We start from the raw sequence: 23,175 nt of genomic DNA on the forward strand, positions 1-23,175 counted from the left end.
AATAATTCCAAAAATTCTGTTCAGGCACAGGACTAAATATTTACAGTAATTACAGTACAAGTCCGCTATAGCGAGTACGGCATATAACGAGAACCCCGTTATAATGATAATTTTAGTCCATCAATTCAAAATCCCCATATAAAACTGTGTATTATCCTTCAGTTACAATGAGAGCTATATCACTGACGCATCCGTTATTACGGGCGATTATGTGCGCACAATTTTTTCCGTTACCGATATTTATGCACGCAGTCATTATACCGCTTGCATTCGATCATCTTCGGTAGCGTTTTCTCGCTATGCCACAAGCTAGTTCTCTCGTCGACATTCGAAGGCAATGTCGCAGTCTTAGTAATACCCGTCGACTGCTCTTCCGCAAAGAAAATGAAAAGGAGAACATGTTTTCGTAATAAATGCGTAAATAATGTGGCCGATAGCAGTTGTTAACTCATAAAAAATAAAGGCTGAAGTAAACAATCTCTTAATTTTAATGTTATACCGTATACAGAAATTAAGTAAGAATGTGATACACCTCAAGATATGGCAGGGTACAACACTGATTTCGGAAAGCTATTCCCATTACAAACCATTGTCACAGGTGTAGAATGTGTTGGAAAGTGGAAAATGTTTATTGAAGACTTTATTTGTAAACCTTCCGTAGTACTTACTGTATGATCTGAAGTGTGGTGAGATGTTTTATTTGCAACGACCTAATCTGTACAGTGTAATATTTGATAACGTATTGTATTTGTAAATAGTAGATTTCAGTTCTATATTTACTGGAAGTGTCCAGAAAAGTTGTGACACAAATTTTTTAACAGGGTGTGTTGCCTTTTGTTGCTTATGTATTCTAGAAAGTATGTTCTGACTATTCTGGAAATGGAAGATTCGGGATCGTGTGTATTCGAGAAAGTATGTTAAAGTTTGCGAGTGAAGTAGGAGTGGTGATTGGTGAATCTGGGTGACGATAGGCGGGCTCATGCGTTCTGATTGGCTACTCCAAGGCCAGGGTTTCCCTTATTAAGAGAGCGAGGCAGCATTTCGTGGTCTGTCTTGGTCTGTCAGCAGTCTATCTGGTTGTCCGAAATTTTGACATCTTCTCGCTACCGGGATGGGCCACCTTGTGGGTAAGCACTCTTGATTTCCGTTCCAGCTTAAATTTCCTGTAATGTTCGCTTGCCTTTTCATATAGGAGTCTACCCTAACCTCACCTCGATTCGCCACTTAATTATTTATGATGCCTTAGCTTTTCAGCTGGGCTTGCCTGTTTGTTTTCGAGGCATTCCCTGTTTCTTGTTTCGCTAAATATGTAAATTGCAGTTTAATATATTTACCTTGGGGTTTTGCCTCTGGTAGTTCTGTGTCACTTAATGTACGCCTGAGTTTTTGAAAAGTATGTGTAACTTCACTGTAAATGGTAATAGCGTATTACGTTCCTTCTTTCTTACTTAATTGCATTGTACAACTGGATTTGTAACTAGATGTATAGTTCGTTTGAATCTTTGAACTTGTAGGAAGCTATTGTCAAAGAGCAGGTAGCAGGTAGAGACCCTCCTTGGAGGCAGCTCTACCCAGGGAGTGGTGCCCCTGCCTATGTGAGTCCCAGAGCACGCTGACCCGGTGTGTAGTATCTGGTAAGGGTCCCAGCTCAGGGTTACGAGTGAAGACCTCAACGACATCAACGGTGGAGAGGGTAACCTTCGGTACGGCGGAGATGTTGGAAGAGGCAGCCCTATACTTGGGGATTAATACGAGTACAATACACAAAGGGCACGACAGTTCCACATGTTAGTGGTGGTACCCCGACAGCGTCTGTTCCCCATGTTAGGGGCGGCTGAAGCACAACTCGCCAACACGTCTGGCAAGCATGGTGTTTTATTGCCGAACACCTTCCATAAACTCCTATGACTTCGAATTTTCAAACGAAACTACCCCAGGTGAGTAGAGTGAAAGACTCAGAATCTCACACTGACAATACGTCAGTCTGCCTCAAGGATTCTGGGGGTGGCAAAAATTCGAAAAGAACGACTAAAAAAGTAAGAATAGCCACATACAACATAAGAACTATGAGACTAGCTGAAGACCTGGAAAGGCTAGAACAAGAACTGCATGACATAAAATGGGATATTCTGGGTATTTGTGAGACTCGCCTTCAAGGAGAAAAAGCTGAGACCCTTCCATCAGGGCATGTCATCTTACGTAATAATGGGGATGCTTCTACACATGGGGTTGCTATCCATGTCAATAAAAATATCAGAGAATTCATACACAAGATGATTTATGTCTCTTTCAGAGTGATATATATCGTCCTCAAATTGAACAGTAAGTTCTCCATACAAGTCATACATGTCTATGCTCCAACCAGTACTTCTGACGAAGAGGCAGTGGAACAGCTGTATGAAGATATCACCAAAGCGAAAAATTCAGAAAAGACACAACTCTGTATCATCATTGGAGACTTCAATGCAAAAGTGGGTCAAAAGGAAATTGGAGACCCAGAGAACATTGGTACATGTGGACTAGGCGATCGAAACGAAAGAGGAGAAAGATTGCTAGAATATCTCACAGCCGAAAATCTCTATTGCATGAATACTTTCTTTAAAAAAAACCATCCAACGAAAATGGACATGGAAGAGCCCCAATGGACAAACCAAGAATGAGATAGATTTTATCCTGACCAACAAGAAGAAATATTGTACAGATGTTACTGTTCTGAACAGATTTGATACAGCAAGCGACCATAGGCTAGTTCGAGCAACCTTCGCATTTGACCTCAAACTTGAACGGTCCAAAATGACAAGGGGGTACACTTTTCCAAGAGTAGAGGACTAAGAAAAACATCAATCATCATTTCAACAAGCTCTTACCAAAAACCTTAACCCAACAGAAGATTTGAAATACTTCGACGTGAACGAACTTAATGAGAAAATTACAGTCAGTATTCAAAATGCAGCAAAGGAGATCCCATTGAAGAAAACTAATAAGAGGAGCCGGCTTTCACTTAATACCATGCAGCTCATTAAAGACAGGAAGACAATGGACAGGGATACAGCAGAATACAAAAATCTTAACAAGACCATTCGCAAGGAAATAAGGAAAGATCTAAGGAAATTTAATAATAACATGATCATGCAAACAATTGAAGAAAATAAAAACATGAAGATTTTAAAGAACAACATGTTTACAGGAAGATCAAAAATTACAAAACTTAAGAACCAAAATGGAGAAAGTCACAGATAGGCAAAACATTACTGAAGTTATTACAGATTTCTACTACAAGCTGTATACATCAACCATTAATAAACCATCCAGCGATGAACAACTAGCCCAGAATTATACACATGAAGTAACACTGGAAGTAACCACTGCTGAGATTGAAAATGCACTTAAACAACTAAGGAATAAAAAATCCCCTGGGGAGGATAAAATAACGAATGAAATGCTGAAATTAGGTGGAAGAGATCTGCTAGAAGCCATGAGAATACTCATCAACAAGTGTATTAACTCTGGAAGAATACCAGAAAATTGGAAAAATGCTGAAGTGATACTTCTCTTCAAGAAAGGTGATAAGGAAAATTTAGAGAACTGTCGTCCTGTGAGTTTGTTATCACACCTTTACAAGCTCCTGACTAAAATTGTAACCAACCGCCTTACAAGAGAACTGGATTTTTATCAACCTGCCGAGCAAGCGGGATTTCGTAAAGGTTTCTCAACTGTTGAACACATCCAGACTATTCGTCTTCTTCTTGAGAAAACCACTGAGTACAACATCAAGATTCATCTGGCCTTCATTGATTATAAAAAAGCTTTTGACTCAGTGGAGATTTGGGCAATCATGAAGGCACTTCAAAATGCCATGATAAACTCAAGGTATATAAAGCTTCTGGAAAACATTTATGATCAAGCAACAATGGTAGTCAGAGTGGACGAAGACCTCATCACCAATAAAATCTCAGTTGGCAAAGGAGTTCGACAAGGTGACACAATTTCTCCAAAGCTGTTTACCCTTGCCTTGGAAGATGTATTCAAAACCCTTCATTGGGATAATAAAGGAATAAAAATCAACGGGGTATATTTGAACCACCTGCGTTTTGCCGATGACATTGTGCTCATATGTGAAAATATAGATGAGCTAGAAAGCATGATCCAAGAATTAAAAACTGCTTCTGCTAAGATTGGTTTGGAAATGAACATTAATAAAACGAAAATACTAAGCCCAGAGAGTCGACCACTTAAAATGGGAAACCAATATATAGAAGCTGTCGATGAGTACATCTATCTTGGACACAAGATAAAACTTGGAAAAGACAACCAACGTGCAGAAATTCCTCGCAGAATATGTATGAGTTGGACTGCATTCCGAAAACTAAGATTCATCCTCACCAACAAGGATGTTCCAATTAACCTGAAGACCAAGGTTTATAATACGTGGGTGCTGCCAGTTACAACTTACGGTCTGGAAACGATGACTCTGACGAAGGAAAGCGCTCGCAAGCTTCAGCGAACACAACGAGCTATGGAGCGACAGATGCTAGGGATCAGCCTTAGGGATAAGATCCGTTCAGAGGACATCAGGAGAAGAACTAATGTAACAGACATCCTAGAGAGAGTAGCAAGACTAAAATGGCAATGGGTAGGACACGTAGCTCGACAAGACTACAACAGGTGGACCTCTAGGATTGTTCACTGGAGACCATGGGGACACAAGAGAGGCACTGGAAGACCCCAGAAGAGATGGCTCGACGAAGTAAAGCTGTTGGCTGGAACATGCTGGTTCCAAGTGGCTCAAGACCTAAGACGATGGAAACATATGGAAGAGGCCTATATCCAGCAGTGGATTGAAATAGGCTAGAAAAGAAGAAGAAGAAGATTGTCAAAGAACGTGTATTAATAACACTGGTCAACAATGATTTTGTTAAATGTATAATTTATGGTGATTCTTATGTACTTTTGTGTGCTGATTACGAATATGAAACCAGAAACTTCCCATCACCCACAGTTTTTTTATAATTTCAAATCTTTGTTTTCATATTTACGGGTTAGCATGCTACCATTAACAAAGATTAATAAACTATTATAATTGTTGGTTTATCATACTCTTACTATATTTTTTTACTTTTTATTCTCTTAAGAATGTACAGAATTCCATATTATTCATTGTTGCCACAACAATTAGAAACTTTAAAACAGTGCAGTTGTCAGTTGAATTAGAGATTTCTTTCATGCGACTGTCTGTATAGAGTTGTGCTTCCAAAGTCTACTGAAAGGAGATAGTTTGTGTTCAATATACAGTAGTGTTTTATTTTATTGTGTGAAAAATGCCTCGCAACTGTAAAAATAAACCAGATAGTTTCTGTAATATATGTGGCGAGTTAACCCTTAAAGCGCAGGGGCGAAGTGTTACTACTTTAATTAAGGAAGCTTACGAGTTGTATTTTGATTGCAAGATGGATCTGAATCAGAATTGGGCCCCTAACATATGTTGTGCTTCATGTGTAACTCTACTGACTGGATGGGTGAAGGGGACTCGCCATACGCCTTTTGGAATTCCGATGCAGTGGAGGGAACCTACGGATCATTTGACCGATTGCTATTTTGGTGTGACTAATATCTCTGGTATATCTTCAAAGTCAAAACATACAGTTGTATATCCGTCTCTGAAATCAGTGGTCACTCAAAAGGGATGTTTCTCAAGCTAAGTTCAGCTGAAAATCTACCTCTCATACATTTTAGGTATGATAGGAAAACTTAAAACGGTCCACCTTTTCAATACAAAAATTTTTGTATTGAAAAGGTGGACCGTTTTAAGTTTTCCTATCATCCTTTCTCAGTTCAATACGGACAAAAATGAAATTCCTAGGTTTAAATACATTTTAGGTATGTAAATGAAATTTAAGTTTAGATAAATTTTAGTAGGAACAACATTTCTCTAAATTTTTTGAAAATTACTCAAAAACTGTGAGTGATGGAAAAATTCTAAAAACGGATTTTAAATCAGCAGAAAAAAGTGTATGTAAATTAAAATGCATGTAAATTCAATTTAAGTTAAGATAATAAATTTTAGTAGGAATAACAATTTTTAACATTTTTTAATTTTTTGAAAATTACTCAAAAACTGTGCGTAATAGAAAAATTCTAAAAACAGATTTGAAATCAGCAGAAAAAAGTGTACCAGAAACACCCTTTCACTTCCATTTAACAAACAAAAATTTAAATTTTGTTGCCCAGTGTAATTGGTGTGTGTCTCTGCTGAACATGCAGGTTGTATTTTATTATCGTTACGTGTTGGAACCTTCCGCATGGTGGAATTTGTTCCGGAATTTCTGTTTTGTTCTATCCATTGCTCATGTAACCAGTACCCCGTATTACCCGAAGCCAAATTATGCTGAGAGAGTGAATTGTAACCTGCGATCTGCCCTCATCGCTTATCACTCCTCAGACCACTCCAAGTGGGACTCTTCACTAAATTGGTGTCGTTTGCATTTAACACTGCTGTCCATGAAAGCCACAAGCAAGCCCCTGCTTCATTAATGTTGGCTTTTACCCCAAATTCTCCTCTATCTAATCTGTGGTCAATTAATCATCTTCTGCCCGACGATGCCAGCCCAGAAAAGATCCGAGCTAATTGGCACCGTGCACAAAAGAACTTCAAGGTTTATTACGCTAAGGTCCAGCGTAATTACAACCACGGGCAAAGACCGCACGATCTGTCTGTGGGTGACCAGGTGTTTATTAAAACGCACCGCATCAGTAGTGCTGGGGACCATGTTATCAATAAGTTGGCCCCCAGATTTCGAGGTCCCTGCACCATCTTACAGTTCCTTATCCTGGTGACATTATTGGTGAGCGATCCCGAAAGGAAAAGGATCAGCAGAGTCCATCTCTCCCAGGTCAAGGTACCTTAAGTCAGGTAGGGAGGGGTAAATACCACGATTGGTGACCATGTAGATCTAGTTGTAAGCTATTTGTAAGAGTTTAGTTACAAGATAATGATAAGTTTATTGTAAGGTATTTATAAGGTTTTAGCTATAAGATAATAATTTTTGTTGTAAGTTAGTTGTAAGTAATTGTGTAGGTAAATACTTTAGGTATCCTCTAGTGTAATGGATTTAGTATTATAAGTTAGGTAGGTTTTAGTTCAGGGTCACTGCTAGGAATTTATTCCCCTTACTTTCAGGTTTAGGGTAAACTCCTGCGGTTCCTTTCACCCCCGCCGTAAACTTGTCAATGAATGAATTATAGATAGTAGTGCTTACCCCAGGGCTAGTGCCCTAATATCCCTGGTGTGCGAGGGAGAGTCCCTATTGCATACTCATTAAGCCACCCATTGGGTGACTCTATGCAAGATCTTTGAGACCAGCAGCATACTTTTACCTCAAGTATTCCCCTGTCTTCTGCGGTTTGTTTATGTTACAGTGGCTGCAGTGACCAGCTTCTTCTGACGGCAACCTGAAGTGCCAAGTTGGGAGGCACACTGTGTGCCTTGGGCGCTACCATCCGGCACCACAATCCTACGGCGAACATCCTAATGGAGGCAGTCTGACTGGACGGTGTCTCACCCATCTGCTTATTTGGTGCAAGATACCACTGGACTGCAATTTACATAGCTACCTGGGTTGGACTGAAATTGAATGGAGGCTGGTGACAAACGGCCGTGTCGGCAGCCGCTCATCAGCAAGAACCTGTGGCCTAGCTGTGCTGTGACTGGTGTGGAAACGTGGTGCAAATGACTTAGTCCATAACTTGACTAAGGAGGCTCTGAACGCTGTTTGGCAACAAAGTGAGAAGTTTCTGGTTTACTAACAATTGGCAGAAGGAATGAGTGTACATCCTTTGGTGGACAAAGTAGAAATAGTCAAAGCAATTGTAAAAGGTTCAGAAGGCATTTTGAAGTGTAGTGACAGTTTGTTTTGTTTTTGTTAGAAAGTAAACTTCAAGAAATCATGATTGTTAGGGTCATGTATCTTTCCTATCTATAATATGTGAGAACGTTTTATAAATTATGTTATTGGTCGGGCGTGGCTCGACTTTCGGGGGGAGGAAGATGTCACAGGTGTAGAATGTGTTGGAAAGTGGAAAGTGTTTATTGACGACTTTATTTGTAAACCTTCCGTAGTACTTACTGAATGATCTGAAGTGTGGTGAGATGTTTTATTTGTAACAACCTAACCTGTACAGTGTAATATTTGATAACATATTGTATTTGTAAATAGTAGATTTCAGTTCTATATTTACTGGAAGCGTCCAGAAAAGTTGTGACAAGTTTTTGAACAGGGTGTGTTGCCTTTTGTTGCTTATGTATTCTAGAAAGTATGTTCTGACTATTCTGGAAATGGAAGATTCGGGATCGTGTGTATTCGAGAAAGTATGTTAAAGTTCGCGACTGAAGTAGGAGTGGTGATTGGTGAATCTGGGTGATGATAGGCGGGCTCATGCGTTCTGATTGGCTACTCCAAGGCCAGGGTTTCCCTTATTAAGAGAGCGAGGCAGCATTTCATGGTCTGTCTGTCTTGGTCTGTCAGCAGTCTATCTGGTTGTCCGAAGTTTTGACGTCTCGCTACCGGGATGGGCCACCTTGTGGGTAAGCACTCTTGATTTCCGTTCCAGCTTTAATTTCCTGTAATGTTCGCTTGCCTTTTCATATAGGAGTCTACCCTAACCTCACCTCGATTCGCCACTTAATTATTTATGATGCCTTAGCTTTTCAGCTGGGCTTGCCTGTTTGTTTTCGAGGCATTCCCTGTTTCTTGTTTTGCTAAATATGTAAATTGTAGTTTAATATATTTACCTTGGGGTTTTGCCTCTGGTAGTTCCGTGTCACTTAATGTACACCTGAGTTTTTGAAAAGTATGTGTAACTTCACTGTAAATGGTAATAGCGTATTACGCTTCTTCTTTCTTACTAAATTGCATTGTGCAACTGGATTTGTAACTAGATGTATAGTTCATTTGAATCTTTGAACTTGTAGGAAGCTATTGTCAAAGAACGTGTATTGATAATTGGTGTGTGTGTGTCTCTGCTGAACATGTAGGTTGTATTTTATTATCGTTATCTGTCGGAATCTTCCGCATGGCGTAATTTGTTCGGAATTTATTTGTAAAATCCATTTGTAAATAATATTTTGAAAATTAAGGATCATGGTTGATTATTTCTGAATCTGCGACCTAAGTCATATCCATGCCTTTGGTAGTTTCCCAGCCTCTTCCTACCTTCCTAGTTTATTGTCATCTAGTTGGCCCTACTGATATTTACTAAAGTTGTTATTGGTGGGGATCCGCGTAGTTTCAGCTGATGTTTCACCGAGTGTGTAGTGGTTTTTGGTATGTTGTAGTTGCTCTTACTTTCCTCCCTTTATTGTGTTTAATGTTTCATTTAGTGTAACCACTGTAGTAGCGGTTACACCATTATTCTCATCATTATTTCGTATTGAAAAGTTTACACAAGGAGTAATTTTAATACCATCTATCCAATACAATTTATTCCACTATTGTGTGGTCAAATAAACATAGAAATTACCAGAATTTTAAACGTACATGTTTCACCCACCATTTATTGGGCATTATCAGCCTCGTTCAATCTTAAAACACACACTGGTCTGAGGAATCTTAACAAATTACATAAAACTTATTGATGAACATTTACAGGTGTTGATACTGTAGTTGCATAATGATTACAGCACAAAAAATATTGAAAAAAAAATAGATACATATACTAAAATCACTTTGAAAAATTAATACGTTCGTCTAAAAGTAATTGTCACACATTGTTTTTTAATAATCATGTCTGACACTGAAATGTATCTTTTTGATAAAAAGCTTGAACAATATATATCACGCCTGGAGAACAGATTATCAAAAACAAGGCTTCACAGGACAAGAACAATACAGTTAAAAGATATAGTATATGATGAGGTTGAAGTCTAATATTTAAAATTAGGATGAATATACGTAGTCGAATTGGAGGCGGTATAGCTTAAGACATCATGGAATGTTGGATAAAAATCGTAATATGTCGAGAAGCACTAAAAAACAAAGAATTTGTCGAAAACACTGCTAAAATTGTCCAAATAAAAGAAGATAGGTCAAATGACAATTTCGTGGAACCAGCAAATGCCTCATGTAGACTTGGATGTCCGTAGTAAACAATGTTGTCATTCTGGAATGAAACAGAAAGTAACTTGACGGCGGGTAGTTAGGTCGAGAGTATATCACTGAAAACTATACTGTATGTTGAATAATGCGTACTTACTCATTCTCAAGATGTAACGTATGTCCTAATGTATCCGCAGCGTTAGTCTGTTTGAAGTTCCTACTTCTAGTTTTGTATCGATACGGTAGAGGTGCTGGGAAATGCTGAGAGGAAGAGGGGGTACTGGTGGGCGGAGCTTCACGTGTTGTCATTATAGGAGGGGCGTTATATGATGGAGCAAGTATGGGATCGGTATTTAGCGAAATAGAGGGAGTTTTTAATTCTAAGGATTTAAATATCTCAGGTACTTTACTATGGTTTGGGTTGACCGTATTTAATAACTTAGGACCACGCGGAATAAACATTTGTCCAGCTTTCCTCCTTGCCTAATAGTTCTTCATTTTCATCGATTGCTGTGACTTCTGCTCCTCCGACCAAGTAGATCATGCTGGTTTCTTCTTCTCTTCCCCAAATCCCCTCATGTGAACAATTTTCTTCATCATATTCCTATCCTGCAGATTTGGTGATCCTAATTCAGTGTGGTCTTTCTCTACTTGCTTATACCATTTTGATCTTGTATGTTTGATTTGTACAAATTTGTGTATTACAAGTAATGAACTTCATTCTGGTTCTTTATTGACTTTAAATGTCTAAGATAAAATTCTAAAAGGATTAATAGTATAAAGTCCACCCGTTCAATACAAGTTTGCTATTTGATAAAGGATCTGTCTAAAAAGCTACATAGGACATGTTTCGACCTAGCCTACAGGTCAACATCAGCTAAAATAAACATAGATGAAGCACATATACAAAAACATTGATATATAAAAAACTTGACATAAAATACAATCAACAAATGCAATCAAAATCCATTTTTAAAATGTCCATAGCTTCAATCTTGGATGAAACTACAGTAGAAGTCCGCTATAGCGAGTACGGCACATAATGAGAACCCCGTTATACCGACAATGTTTCGCTGTCCCTTCAAAATTCCTATATTTTGTTGACTGTATTTTATCTCAAGTTTTCTATGGATCACTGTTTTTGTATAGGTCTTTCATCTTTGTGTTATTTTAGCTGATGATGACCTCTACGCTAGGTTGAAACATGTCCTATGTAACTTTCTAGACAGACCCCTTATCAAACGGCAAACATGTGTTGAACAGGCGGACTTCATACAATTAAATTCTTTTAGAATTTTATCTTAGAAAAATTTCTATATTCAATAAGTAAGTCTGTTGTTATTCATTCTTTCCAAATGGCTTAAAAATTGAATTTGTTGCAGTCTTATTGTTATCAGTAAGTTTTGGGTAATGCATTATATTTTTAATTCTTGGTTCTAAGATTTTTCTCATGATTTTCCTTTCTTTGATCTCTAATTATTCCTTTAAACTTTTATGGTGTAAATTGAGCATTTCTGAAGCATAAAGAACTTTGTGTTTGATCACTGTTAAGGAATGACAAATTTTACTGTTTCAGGACAAGTATATTTTGTTATAAGCATTCTTTGTATGTTGAAAAGCAATTTCCATTTTCTGAATTCTTGAAGCTACTGGTTTATTTTCAGTGATCCATTCACCCATGTGTTCATTATGCAAAAATCAGTTAAAGGAGTAATTAATATGCAATAATACACTAGTTTTTAACACAAAGTTTGTCCATAAAGAATATTGCATTCTTAACTAATACCATAATACGTTAGAATTATCCTCAATAAGTAGCTTTATGGTTTACTTAGAAACAGAACGTCAAAGTGCACGTCACCATCAAAGATGTAGGTACACAATGAAAAGCTAACAGATGAGGCTTACCTTTAACTTTTATACTGTCTTTAGTTGTAAAAGGTACTCCAAGGAAAGGAGTGTCTCGAGCAATTTCTTCTACTGTTTTGATATTTGAACGAATTAGCTCATCCACCTGCTTCGCTTCCTTAAGTGCTTCTTCAAACCGTTCATCAACAACACAGTTCAAAACTGGATTGACTTCTTTTATTCTTGATATGAACAGTTCAACTACTTCAACACTAGAAACCTACAACAAATAAATAAATCAACAGATTTTAATAAACCAGGAGCTCATATGACAATATCCATAAGAGAACTTAGAAAACTAAAGGAGGTCAAAAGTACAATACTTGCTAGTAGCCTGTATAATGTTGATAAGTTACATGTCAAGAAGAATACCTGAATTTCAGGATACAAAGGAAATCAGTCAACTGTCCCTACATACACTTTTGAAATAGAAAGTGATAAAAAAAATTATATTTTAAACTTATGTTAATACATACTCAAGCAACATAAAAGCATATGCAGCAGTTCCCGTGTAGTTCAATGGTAATTGACTATGAGGTTACACTACAGTTTCTACAGTATAAAGGATAATCCAGAAGTGCCATAACCCCCCAACAAACTGTGAACGACTGTATATGCCTTTTCTTGTTGCAGGTGATATTGGTTTGTGAAAATAACGGCCAATGAATCTAATTACACCCTGGTGCAACAAAGTGTCGTGAGTACCTGGGCTCATAAACGACCTCGCACTGGGAAAACTTGCCATTAATGGGGCATTCAGTTCCTCTGATTGCTTGCATAGTGACATTTTCGGCTCTCGGTTCGTTACTTTTCTTAATATACGCAAATGATTTATCAATCAATCAATCAATCAATCAATCGATACTGATTTGCATTTAGGGCAGTCGCCCAGGTGGCAGATTCCCTATCTGTTGCTTTCCTAGCCTTTTCCGAAATGATTTCAAAGAAATTGGAAATTTGTAGAACATCTCCCTTGGTAAGTTATTCCAATCCCTAACTCCCCTTCCTATAAATGAATATTTGCCCCAGTTTGTCCTCTTGAATTCCAACTTTATCTTCATTTGTGATCTTTCCTACTTTTATAAACGCCATTCAAACCTATTCGTCTACTAATGTCATTCCACGCCATCTCTCCGCTGACAGCTCGGAACATACCACTCAGTCGAGCAGCTCTTCTTCTTTCTCTCAATTCTTCCCAACCCAAACATTGCAACATTTTTGTAATGCTACTCTTTTGTCGGAAATCACCTAGAACAAATCGAGCTGCTTTTCTTTGGATTTTTTCCAGTTCTTGAATCAGGTAATCCTGGTGAGGGTCCCATACACTGGAACCATACTCTAGTTGGGGTCTTACCAGAGACTTATATGCACTCTCCTTCACATCCTTACTACAACCCCTAAACACCCTCATAACCATGTGCAGAGATCGGTACCCTTTATTTACAATCCCATTTATGTGATTACCCCAGTGAAGATCTTTCCTTATATTAACACCTAGATACTTACAATGATCCCCAAAAGGAACTTTCACCCCATCAACGCAGTAATTAAAACTGAGAGGACTTTTCCTATTTGTGAAACTCACAACCTGACTTTTAGCCCCGTTTATCAACATATCATTGCCTGCTGTCCATCTCACAACATTTTCGAGGTCACGTTGCAGTTGGTCACAATCTTGTAACTTATTTATCACTCTATAGAGAATAACATCATGCGCAAAAAGCCTTACCTCCGATTCCACTCCTTTACTCATATCATTTATATATATAAGAAAAAATAAAGGTCAGATAACACTGCCCTGAGGAACTCCCCTCTCAACTATTACAGGGTCAGACAAAGCTTCACCTACTCTAACTCTCTGAGATCTATTTTCTAGAAATATAGCAACCCATTCAGTCACTCTTTTGTCTAGTCCAATTGCACTCATTTTTGCCAGTAGTCTCCCATGATCCACCCTATCAAATGCTTTAGACATGTCAATCGCAATACAGTCCATTTGACCTCCAGAATCCAAGATATCTGCTATATCTTGCTGGAATCCTACAAGTTGAGCTTCAGTGGAATAACCTTTCCTAAAACCGAATTGCCTTCTACCGAACCAGTTATTAATTTCACAAACATGTCTAATATAATCAGAAAGAATGCCTTCCCAAAGCTTACATACAATGCATGTCAAACTTACTGGCCTGTAATTTTCAGCTTTTTGTCTATCACCCTTTCCTTTATACACAGGGGCTACTATAGCAACTCTCCATTCATCTGGTATAGCTCCTTCGACCAAACAATAATCAAATAAGTACTTCAGATATGGTACTATATTCCAACCCATTGGCTTTAGTATATCCCCAGAAATCTGATCAATTCCAGCCGCTTTTCTAGTTTTCAACTTTTGTATCTTATTGTAAATGTCATTGTTATCATACGTAAATTTTATTACTTCTTTGGCCTTAGTCTCTTCCTCTATCTCGACATTATCCTTGTAACCAACAATCTTTACATACTGCTGACTGAATACAATATAACATCAAAAATAAGATTGTATGCAGATGACATAATTGTTTATAGGGAAATAAATAACATTTAGAATAGTTCAGAATTACAAAGGGACCTGGAAAGTATCCAACAATGGGTTGAAGAAATTAATATGAAGGTTAATGGAGGCAAATCAACTGTTACAACTTTTACAAACAGGAGCTTGTTGGGCTATGTTTGGGAATGTGTCGCATGTAGACATTACAGTTATTGACTTTATATGACCATTAGTTAGTTGTAAATACAATAATATTAATTTATACTTGCATCAAAGTTCAAGTAGCACAATTGTGGCAGTCAGGCTTTGCTTCAGGTCGGTGGGAATTCTAACCTCAAATTGAAATATTACTTTGTAAGCAGTATTTTTGAATTAATTCATATTTATAGAATAACTGTACAATATTTATGCCCAATTCTATATTATTTACGCTTACAGGTGTATCTGAGGACCGGATATTACAATGTTTGGACAACTCTGATATTACTGATTTGTCAAGTGATAAAGATGACTGGGCACCCACGGGATCAACACTTGTTCATGAATATGTGCGTTCTGACAATACCATTGTAGTTGTGGAATGGAAAGACTCCCTAAGAGTTGTTGTTGCTTCTACTTGTGTCAGGATTGAACCCCTAGCCAAGGTAAGAAGTGGTCCAAAAATGAAGACAAATATATTGAAGTCGACTACCCTTTTTTGATTAAGTATTACAATGAGCACATGGGGAGAGTAGATATTTGCAATCAATGAGACAGAATTCAAAATATTAAAATCAGAGAAGAGCTAAATATAGAACCGTTAGTACAGAACTTACAGAAAGCAGGACTGAGATGTTTTGAACCTATAAAACGAATGGGAAAGGAACAGGTAGCAAGAAGGGAATTGGAAAGAGAAGTTAAGGGAAAGAGACCAGTTGGAAGACTGAGAAGTAGGTGAATGGATCAGATTTGGAAGGACATTAGAGAAGCTGGATTGGATGTGGCAGAAGTAATGGAGCAGGAAAAGTGAAAGGACAGAAAGGAGTGGAGGAGGCTTGTTAACCACACCCAGGGAACTGGAGTGGGACTCATGATGATGATGATGATGATGATGATGATGATGACGATGATGATGATGATGATGATGATGATGATGATGAATTAGAATGCTACCGAGCATGGTTCAGGACAAAGAAATGGACCTTGAAATGATTCTCCACTTTCTGGATACAAGCATTGCTAATAGTTGGCTACAGTACCGGGAGGACTGCCGAGCAAACAAAGTTCCCAAAAGTTTCTCAATCTTTTCATTTTCGAATGACAGTGGGGCAAGCATTGGTTGCAACTCCAGACAGAGAGAGAGAGAGAAGAAAAGAAGATGAGGATGATGAAGTTGAAGAAAAACCTGCAAGAAGAAGACTAAGATCTACACACCATCTCCTAAGCCTGTCTACGAAAAGAGATGACGGGTACGACCACTGGCCCAATGTTGATAAAATAGCTTTACCACGCTCTTGTCAGTACGAAGCTTGTAAAAGTAGAACCAGAACCCGTTGCATTAAATGTGATTTATATTTGTGCATTTCAAATAATAAACATGAGGTAAAAATTTGAAGAATGTTGAAAACATTTTGTGTGTGAGTTTGTGTATAAATGGGTCCTAACAGCACACCTACCAAGATGCATGGCTAGTGTATATTGGTATTTTAAATTTAGTCATTTGGAACAAATATTTCACGTTCCCTGTGGCCAGGGAGGCATCAATTTTTAAAAATGAGACAAAGTCTCTCATAGTGCATTGGTACTGACAGTGGCTCCAAGTAGCCTACACAGTGGCACTAGCCATGCATCTTGGTAGGTGTGCTATTTACCAACTGATGAGCCCAACTTAGCACACAGGGTGAAACGCTGGCAACCAGGAATGAGTTAGCTGGAAAATTTATTATGTCCAATAACGGACCAACTATATTGGTAATATAAATTTACTCATTCGGAACAAATATTTCAGGTTCCCTATGGGAATCAACATCTTTATCAACTAAACTGATGTCAGTAGGTAAGAAATCCAAGAGAACTGAATGACAGATTGGTGATACAAAGTTGGAACAGGTAGATAATTTCAAGTATTTAGGATGTGTGCTCTCCCAGGATGGTAATATAGTAAGTGAGATTGCAACAAGGCACAATAAAGCTAATGCAGTGAGCTCGCAGTTGCTATCAACAGTATTCTGTAAGAAGGAAGTCAGCTCCCGGATGAAACTATTTTTACATCTGTTTGTTTTCATACCAACTTTGCTTTACAGGAGCAAAAGGTGGGTGGACTCATATCTTATTCATACATTAAAAGTAACCAACATGAAAGTAGCGAGAATGACTGCTGGTACAAACAGGTGGGTACAATGGCAGGAGGGCAATCGGAATTAGGAGATAAAGGCTAAATTAGGAATGAACTCGATGGATGAAGCTGTGTGCATAAACCGGCCGTCGGTGGTGGAGTCATGTGAGGCGAATCGAGGAGGATAGCTTACGCAGGAGAATAATGGAGGGTAAAAGAAGAAGAGGAAGAATAAGATGACGGTGGTTAGATTCAGTTTCTAACGATTTAAAGATAAGAGGTATAGAACTAAATGGGGCCACAGTACCAGTTGCAAAAAGAGGATTGTGGTTGACGTTTAGTAAATTCGCAGAGGCTTGCAGACTGAACGCTGAAAGACATAATGGTCTATAATGAGGATGTACAGGGTGTCCGAGAAGTCCCCGTACCCCTAGTTTCATAGGCTATTATTATTTTGTTGTACGTAGGTGCTTTGAAAAGTTCTTGGAATGTACTAGAATTAAGTATCTTACCTCGGTGGAACTGCTTTTATTTTTCAACATAGTCTCCCTGCAGACTAATCCATTTGGTCCAGCGATGTTCCAATGCCTTTATTCCATCTCGAAAATGAGATTCCTCCAGGCCTGCAAAATACCTCTCCAATTCGGCTGTCCGTTCTTCCCTTGTAGAAAATCTCCGTCCACCGAGGAAAATTTTCAGCTTGGGGAATAGATGAAAGTCTGATGGTGCCAAATCAGGTGAATAAGGTGGATGTGGCAACAATTCGTACCCCAGTTCATGAAGTTTTGCCATGGCAATAACACTTGTGTGCGGTGGAGCATTGTCCTGATGAAAGATGACCTTTTTCCTTGCCAAACCAGGCCTTGTTTCGCGTATCTTTTCCTGTAGTTGATCTAGGAGGTTTGCATAGTATTGCTCCGTAATTGTTTGGCCAGTAGGAAGATAATCTATCAGCAGAATGCCTTTTGCATCCCAGAAAACTGAGGCCATGACCTTTCCGGCCGAACGCACTGCCTTTGCTTTCTTTGGTGGTGGTGAATCATTATGTTTCCACTGCTTTGACTGCTGTTTTGTCTCTGGGGTATAGTAGTGGACCCAAGTTTCATCTGTAGTCACAAACCGGCGCAAAAAATCTTGTTGGTTGCACTGAAAACGGGCCAGACTTTGTTCGGATATTTCCAATCTGGTGTGTTTATTGTCCAATGTCCCATCTTGCGGATAATTTTTTCATACCCAATTCTTCGGTTAAAATATAATATACCCGTTCAGAAGACATCCCTACAGCTTCAGTAATCTCCCGCACTTTCAGTCGACGATCCTCCATGACCATTTTATGCACTTTTGCGATAAATTCTGGGGTTGTAACACTTTTTGACTGTCCACTACGCGGATCATCATCCAAGCTCTCCCGACCAAATTTAAACTTGCTGGTCCACTTGGCAACAGTTGAAAATGAAGGAGCAGAGTCCCCCAGTGTGTTCTGAAAGTCGGCATGAATTTCCTTTGCTTTCATACCTTTCTTTACAAAGTATTTAATCACTGCTCGAATCTCAGTTTTTTCCTTTGTCACAAATCACTACGCGGGAACAACAACAAAGAGTCGTCACTACCACACTCCTGCAGCTAGAGCACTGATGCGCCACGTGTTCACTCAAAAAGGATGTGTGATTATTGCACGGGAACCTCGTTGCTCTAGCACTGACATCTAGCGGTGATTCCGAGAACTTTTCAAACCGTCCTCGTATTATGGCATGGACAATAATTATTGAGTTTGTATAACTGGGGAATTCAATAGTTGTTTTATTGGTATTGGTGTCCCTGCTGCTAGCGTTGTCAGTCTCATTTCAGTTGTATCAGAATCACATTTGCATTTCTATCTTATACCTCCTAAAGACCTTCATGATATATATAAAATATGAGTTTTGTCTGTACATTGCTCAGAATTTGAAAATAATGGTATTTCTGTATCGGTCATGTCCATAGTAACAAGAAAATGCTCTTTTTACTTTTCCGTAATTTCTGTCTGTCTGTCTGTCTGTCTGTCTGTATGTATGTATGTATGTATGTATGTATGTATGTATGTATGTATGTATGTACACGCATCACGAGAAAACGGTTGAAAAGAATTTAATGAAAATCGGTATGTGAAGTCGGGGGATGAGCCTCTACAATCTAGGCTATAAATCATTTTACTCACGCTGAGTGAAATGGTAGTTTAGGGGAGGGCCTAAAATTGAATTCTCAACTATTTATGTTATTAGTGGTCTAATGAAAATCGGTATGTGAAGTCGGGGGATGAGCCGCTACAATCTAGGCTATAAATCATTTTACTCACGCTGAGTGAAATGGTAGTTTAGGGGAAGGCCTATAATTGAATTCTCAACTATTTATGTTATTAGTGGTCGTATTTTAAAGAAAATGGGTATGCAAAGTTGGGGAATAAATTGCCACAATCTAGGCTGTCAATAATTGTATTCACGCTGAGAAAAATGGTAGTTTAGGGGAAGGCCTAAAATTTAATTCTCAAATATTGTTGTTATTAGTAGTCCTATCTTGATGAAAATCGGTATGCAAAGTCAGGAAATAAGTCGCTATAGTCTAGGCTGTAAATTATTTTATTCACGCTGAGTAAAATGGTAGTTTAGGGAAAGGCCTAAAATGTAATTCTCAAATATTTCTTATAAGAAATGTAGTCGATGAATGCTAGATAACTAAGGTTATATAGTATTAAATTTCCTGTTATTCATGTCTTATACATTATTACCGTACTGGCTCTGATCACCAAGATATTCATGAATTTGAATTTTTGTTACTAAGTCCATATCAGCGCCGAGTAATGAGAAAATGGCTAAACAGTATTTAATGAAAATCGATATGTAAAGTTGGAGAATAAGAAACTACAGTTTACGGTATAAAATATTTTACAAATCACAGAGTCGAAAGAAAACTAAATGTGTAGGCCTACAATATAGAAAGCTCATAACACTGATCCACAATAACATTACATTGACCATTGTTTGTCGTGATGTGCTTTGTGTCTTCTGTTGCTCCTCATCTCCGGTAGGTACGATTACTGCTGAGTACAGAGTATTTGATTTCCATCGCACCGACATAGATAGGTTTTATGGCGACGATGGGATAGGAAAGGGCTAGGAGTGACTTAGGCCTTAATTAAGGTACAGGCCCAACATTTGACTGGTGTGAAAGTGGGAAACCACGGAATACCATCTTCAGCGCTGCCGACAATGGGGTTCGAATCCACTCTCTCTCGGATGCAAGCTCAGTTGTGCACCGCTAACCACACGGTCAACTCGCCCAGTCGGACAGAGTGTAACAGCCTGCCTGAATATTGATGGGAAGTAGCTGGTGAGTTAGATAACTTTCTTCTTTAGCATGTTATTCCCCTGGTTTATAAATTTTCTGATACTACTGGTACGTAACACACTGGATCATCATAGCATTCGGGCTATTCAATCCCTACTCTGAGGTACTGATTGGAATGAACAGTGTGCATATTTAGCGGAATAATAACAGATGAGTGTTCGTGGCAATCTGCGGCCTGGTCATCCCAGCTCTGGAACTTTGGACTATTAGATTGGCACCGCAATCTACCCGCAGCACTGTTCGTTAAAAGTGATAAAACGTGCGGCTTTCCATTTGATCGAGTATTTATATGATAGCATTGCTTTTAATCGCTACATTCATACTTACGTTTTTGTAATAACCTATGTTGATTTCAGTTAGGAAAACCACAAAGTCAGTCTTTCTGAGAATCCCGTAGCGAAGCACGGGTACATCAGCTAGTTATTTCATCATTTTCAATGACCTATGACCTATGAAGGGTCGAAACCGGTCCTAGATTGTAATATTTTACAAGAAAATAAATGTATTGATTAGGTGGAATTTTTCTTTCCTTTTATGACGATTGGTAAATATCAATATGGAAAATGAAATTCATAAATCAAGACAATTCCCAATTGGCGTGTCTCGCTCAAGAGTGTTATTTTCTGATGAATGTGCGATATATCGCAGTTCATGTAGGAGGAATATGGTTTTCTGGTCTAAGAAAAATTCTCATTATGTGCAAGAGTTGGAAAGGAACCCCCCCCTCATGTTATGGTATGGGCCGGATATCATCACGTCACTTGTGCGGACCGTATTTTTTTGATGGGTATGTGAATGGAAAATCTTATGTGCACATGTTACAATCTCGGTTAATACCTCAGCTTCAAGATAAGGGTATCATGGGTCATGGGTTACAGCAGGATGGGGCTCCAGCACATTTTGCTATTCAGGTACGCGAGTTCCTTGATGAACAATTTCAAGGCCGCTAGATTGGCCGTGGCTCACCAACATCTCCACCCCCGTTGAAATGGCCACCATGAAGCCCGCACCTTACCACGCCAGACAACTCATTATGGGGAATAATCAAGCCCCATGTGGCTCAACGTCGGTTCACGTCAAACCTAAGTAAATAACCAAGAGACCAGTTCACACACGGGATACATTCGATCAATTTCATATAATAGATCAGCATTTTTCCGTTAGAAGAACAATTATTTCAACATATTACTGCATAAAATAATGGCAGAAATTATAACGCAAGGACTTCCATAAAGGCTAAATTACGCCGATTTAGACGACATTTTATCACCAGTGATATAATAGATCACCATTTTTCCGTTAGAAGAACAATTTCAACATATTACTGCATAAAATAATGGCAGAAATTACAACGCAAGGAGTCCCATAAAGGCTAAATTACGCCGATCTAGACATTTTATCACCAGTGAACTCGTTTTTCAACCATCATGTGCGATTTTAGCGTTTCTCATCATGTTTATTCTTAAAAAACAGCAACATAGTCTATAATAAGAACTCACCCTGATATGAAAAACTGATTTTATTATAAACAGTCTAATATAATCGAGCGTAGATATGTTGGACAAGGATTTTTAACCCTCTTGGAGCCAGGAGCCGATCTGATCGGCCGCTCACTAGCAGCTGGAAGAGGCCAGAGCTCCGCCTGCACTCTACTACTGTAAAGTGCCAGGCCGTTTTTAGTAGAATTACGTGCATTTTAACATTCGCGTATATCTACCGGTGTATGTCAAATACCGGCAAAAAATTTTCTATACGTCGACTACATAAAATAAACAACTGATTTAGAGTGATATAAATCATTAAAAAGTATTATTGTTGATATTATGGTTGTCGAAAACGTTTACTTTTAGGAAGAGAAAAACATTTTTGCACTTTCTTTCTCAATATCTACTTTAAAAATATCATCTACGATACAAAAGAATATACGTCTAAATGCAGAATTTATTTCTAAATATAATTCTATAAAATAATTATTTTGAACGCAAAAAATAAAAATATAAAAAATTAAAATTCAAACGTATGTCCCTAATGAAAATAAGACAATTTTACTCACCGATAAAATTCATGTATATATCGATGTATAGCAAACACTTAAGATAAATTATATATATGTGGTGTAGATTGTATAAAAATAGTTCTGAGTTATTAAAAAGTAAAAAATAATAGTTGAGATTATAGTTTTTATTTGATCGGAAATCCCCTTTTCTAGTTTTCTGTTTCAGTATCTATTTTTAAAAACATCTTACAATACAATACAATATGCGTAATTAAAACATCTATGGCACTAAAGCCCTGATGGGCCTGGTCTACTAAGCGAGCGCTGCTCAGTCCGAAGACCTGCAGTTTACGAGGTGACGCATGGTCAGTGGGACGAATTCTCTCTTTCATTATTCATGGTTTTCTAGACCAAGGTAGCTCTCTTAGCCTAAGATCTCTCCTCGATTGTCATCACTTAGGGTCACTTAGTTTGAGTGGACCTCGAACCAACACTCAGACCCAGGTAAAAATCGCTCACCTGTCCGGGAATCGAACCCATGACCTCCGAGTGAGAGGCAGGCACACTACACTTGACCCGTGGGGACCGGCATTTACGTAATGATAGAGAATTAATTTATGAACAAAATAATTGCTCTGAACGAGAAAAAGAAAAGAAAAAAATGCAAGCACAAATTTACTATGCCACTAGTAAAAAAGAAGGAAAATGACAAAATAAATTTACTCACCGAAAATTTTTTAGAAGAAGACCCGTCACCGCTATATAATGTTGTTCAAAGTTTGAGACCACTGTTGAAGCACTTAAAGTTATTTACACTAACACTAATCACTTATCACTAACACTAATAGGAACAATAAAAAGCGTAACGCAACGTCATATAAAATCTCTGTTTTTTGTTCAAGTAGAACTTCAAATATATTTTGTTTATTTAGGGCACTTATGAAGAGCTGCA

General features: G+C 38.2%; 1 protein-coding gene across 2 annotated transcripts in view; it reads right to left on the reverse strand.

The window, feature by feature from the left end:
- Nucleotides 1-23,175, reverse strand: part of LOC136858805 (fatty-acid amide hydrolase 2) — a 147,280-nt gene that overhangs the window by 99,329 nt on the left and 24,776 nt on the right. For both annotated transcript variants that reach the window (XM_068225693.1, XM_068225694.1), the window contains exon 3: nucleotides 12,000-12,219. In XM_068225693.1, the coding sequence (XP_068081794.1) occupies nucleotides 12,000-12,219 (220 nt within the window). The remainder of the gene's footprint in view (nucleotides 1-11,999; nucleotides 12,220-23,175) is intronic.

The sequence above is a fragment of the Anabrus simplex genome, chromosome 1 (assembly GCF_040414725.1).
Source record: "Anabrus simplex isolate iqAnaSimp1 chromosome 1, ASM4041472v1, whole genome shotgun sequence".
In the NCBI taxonomy this organism is placed as follows: domain Eukaryota; kingdom Metazoa; phylum Arthropoda; class Insecta; order Orthoptera; family Tettigoniidae; genus Anabrus; species Anabrus simplex.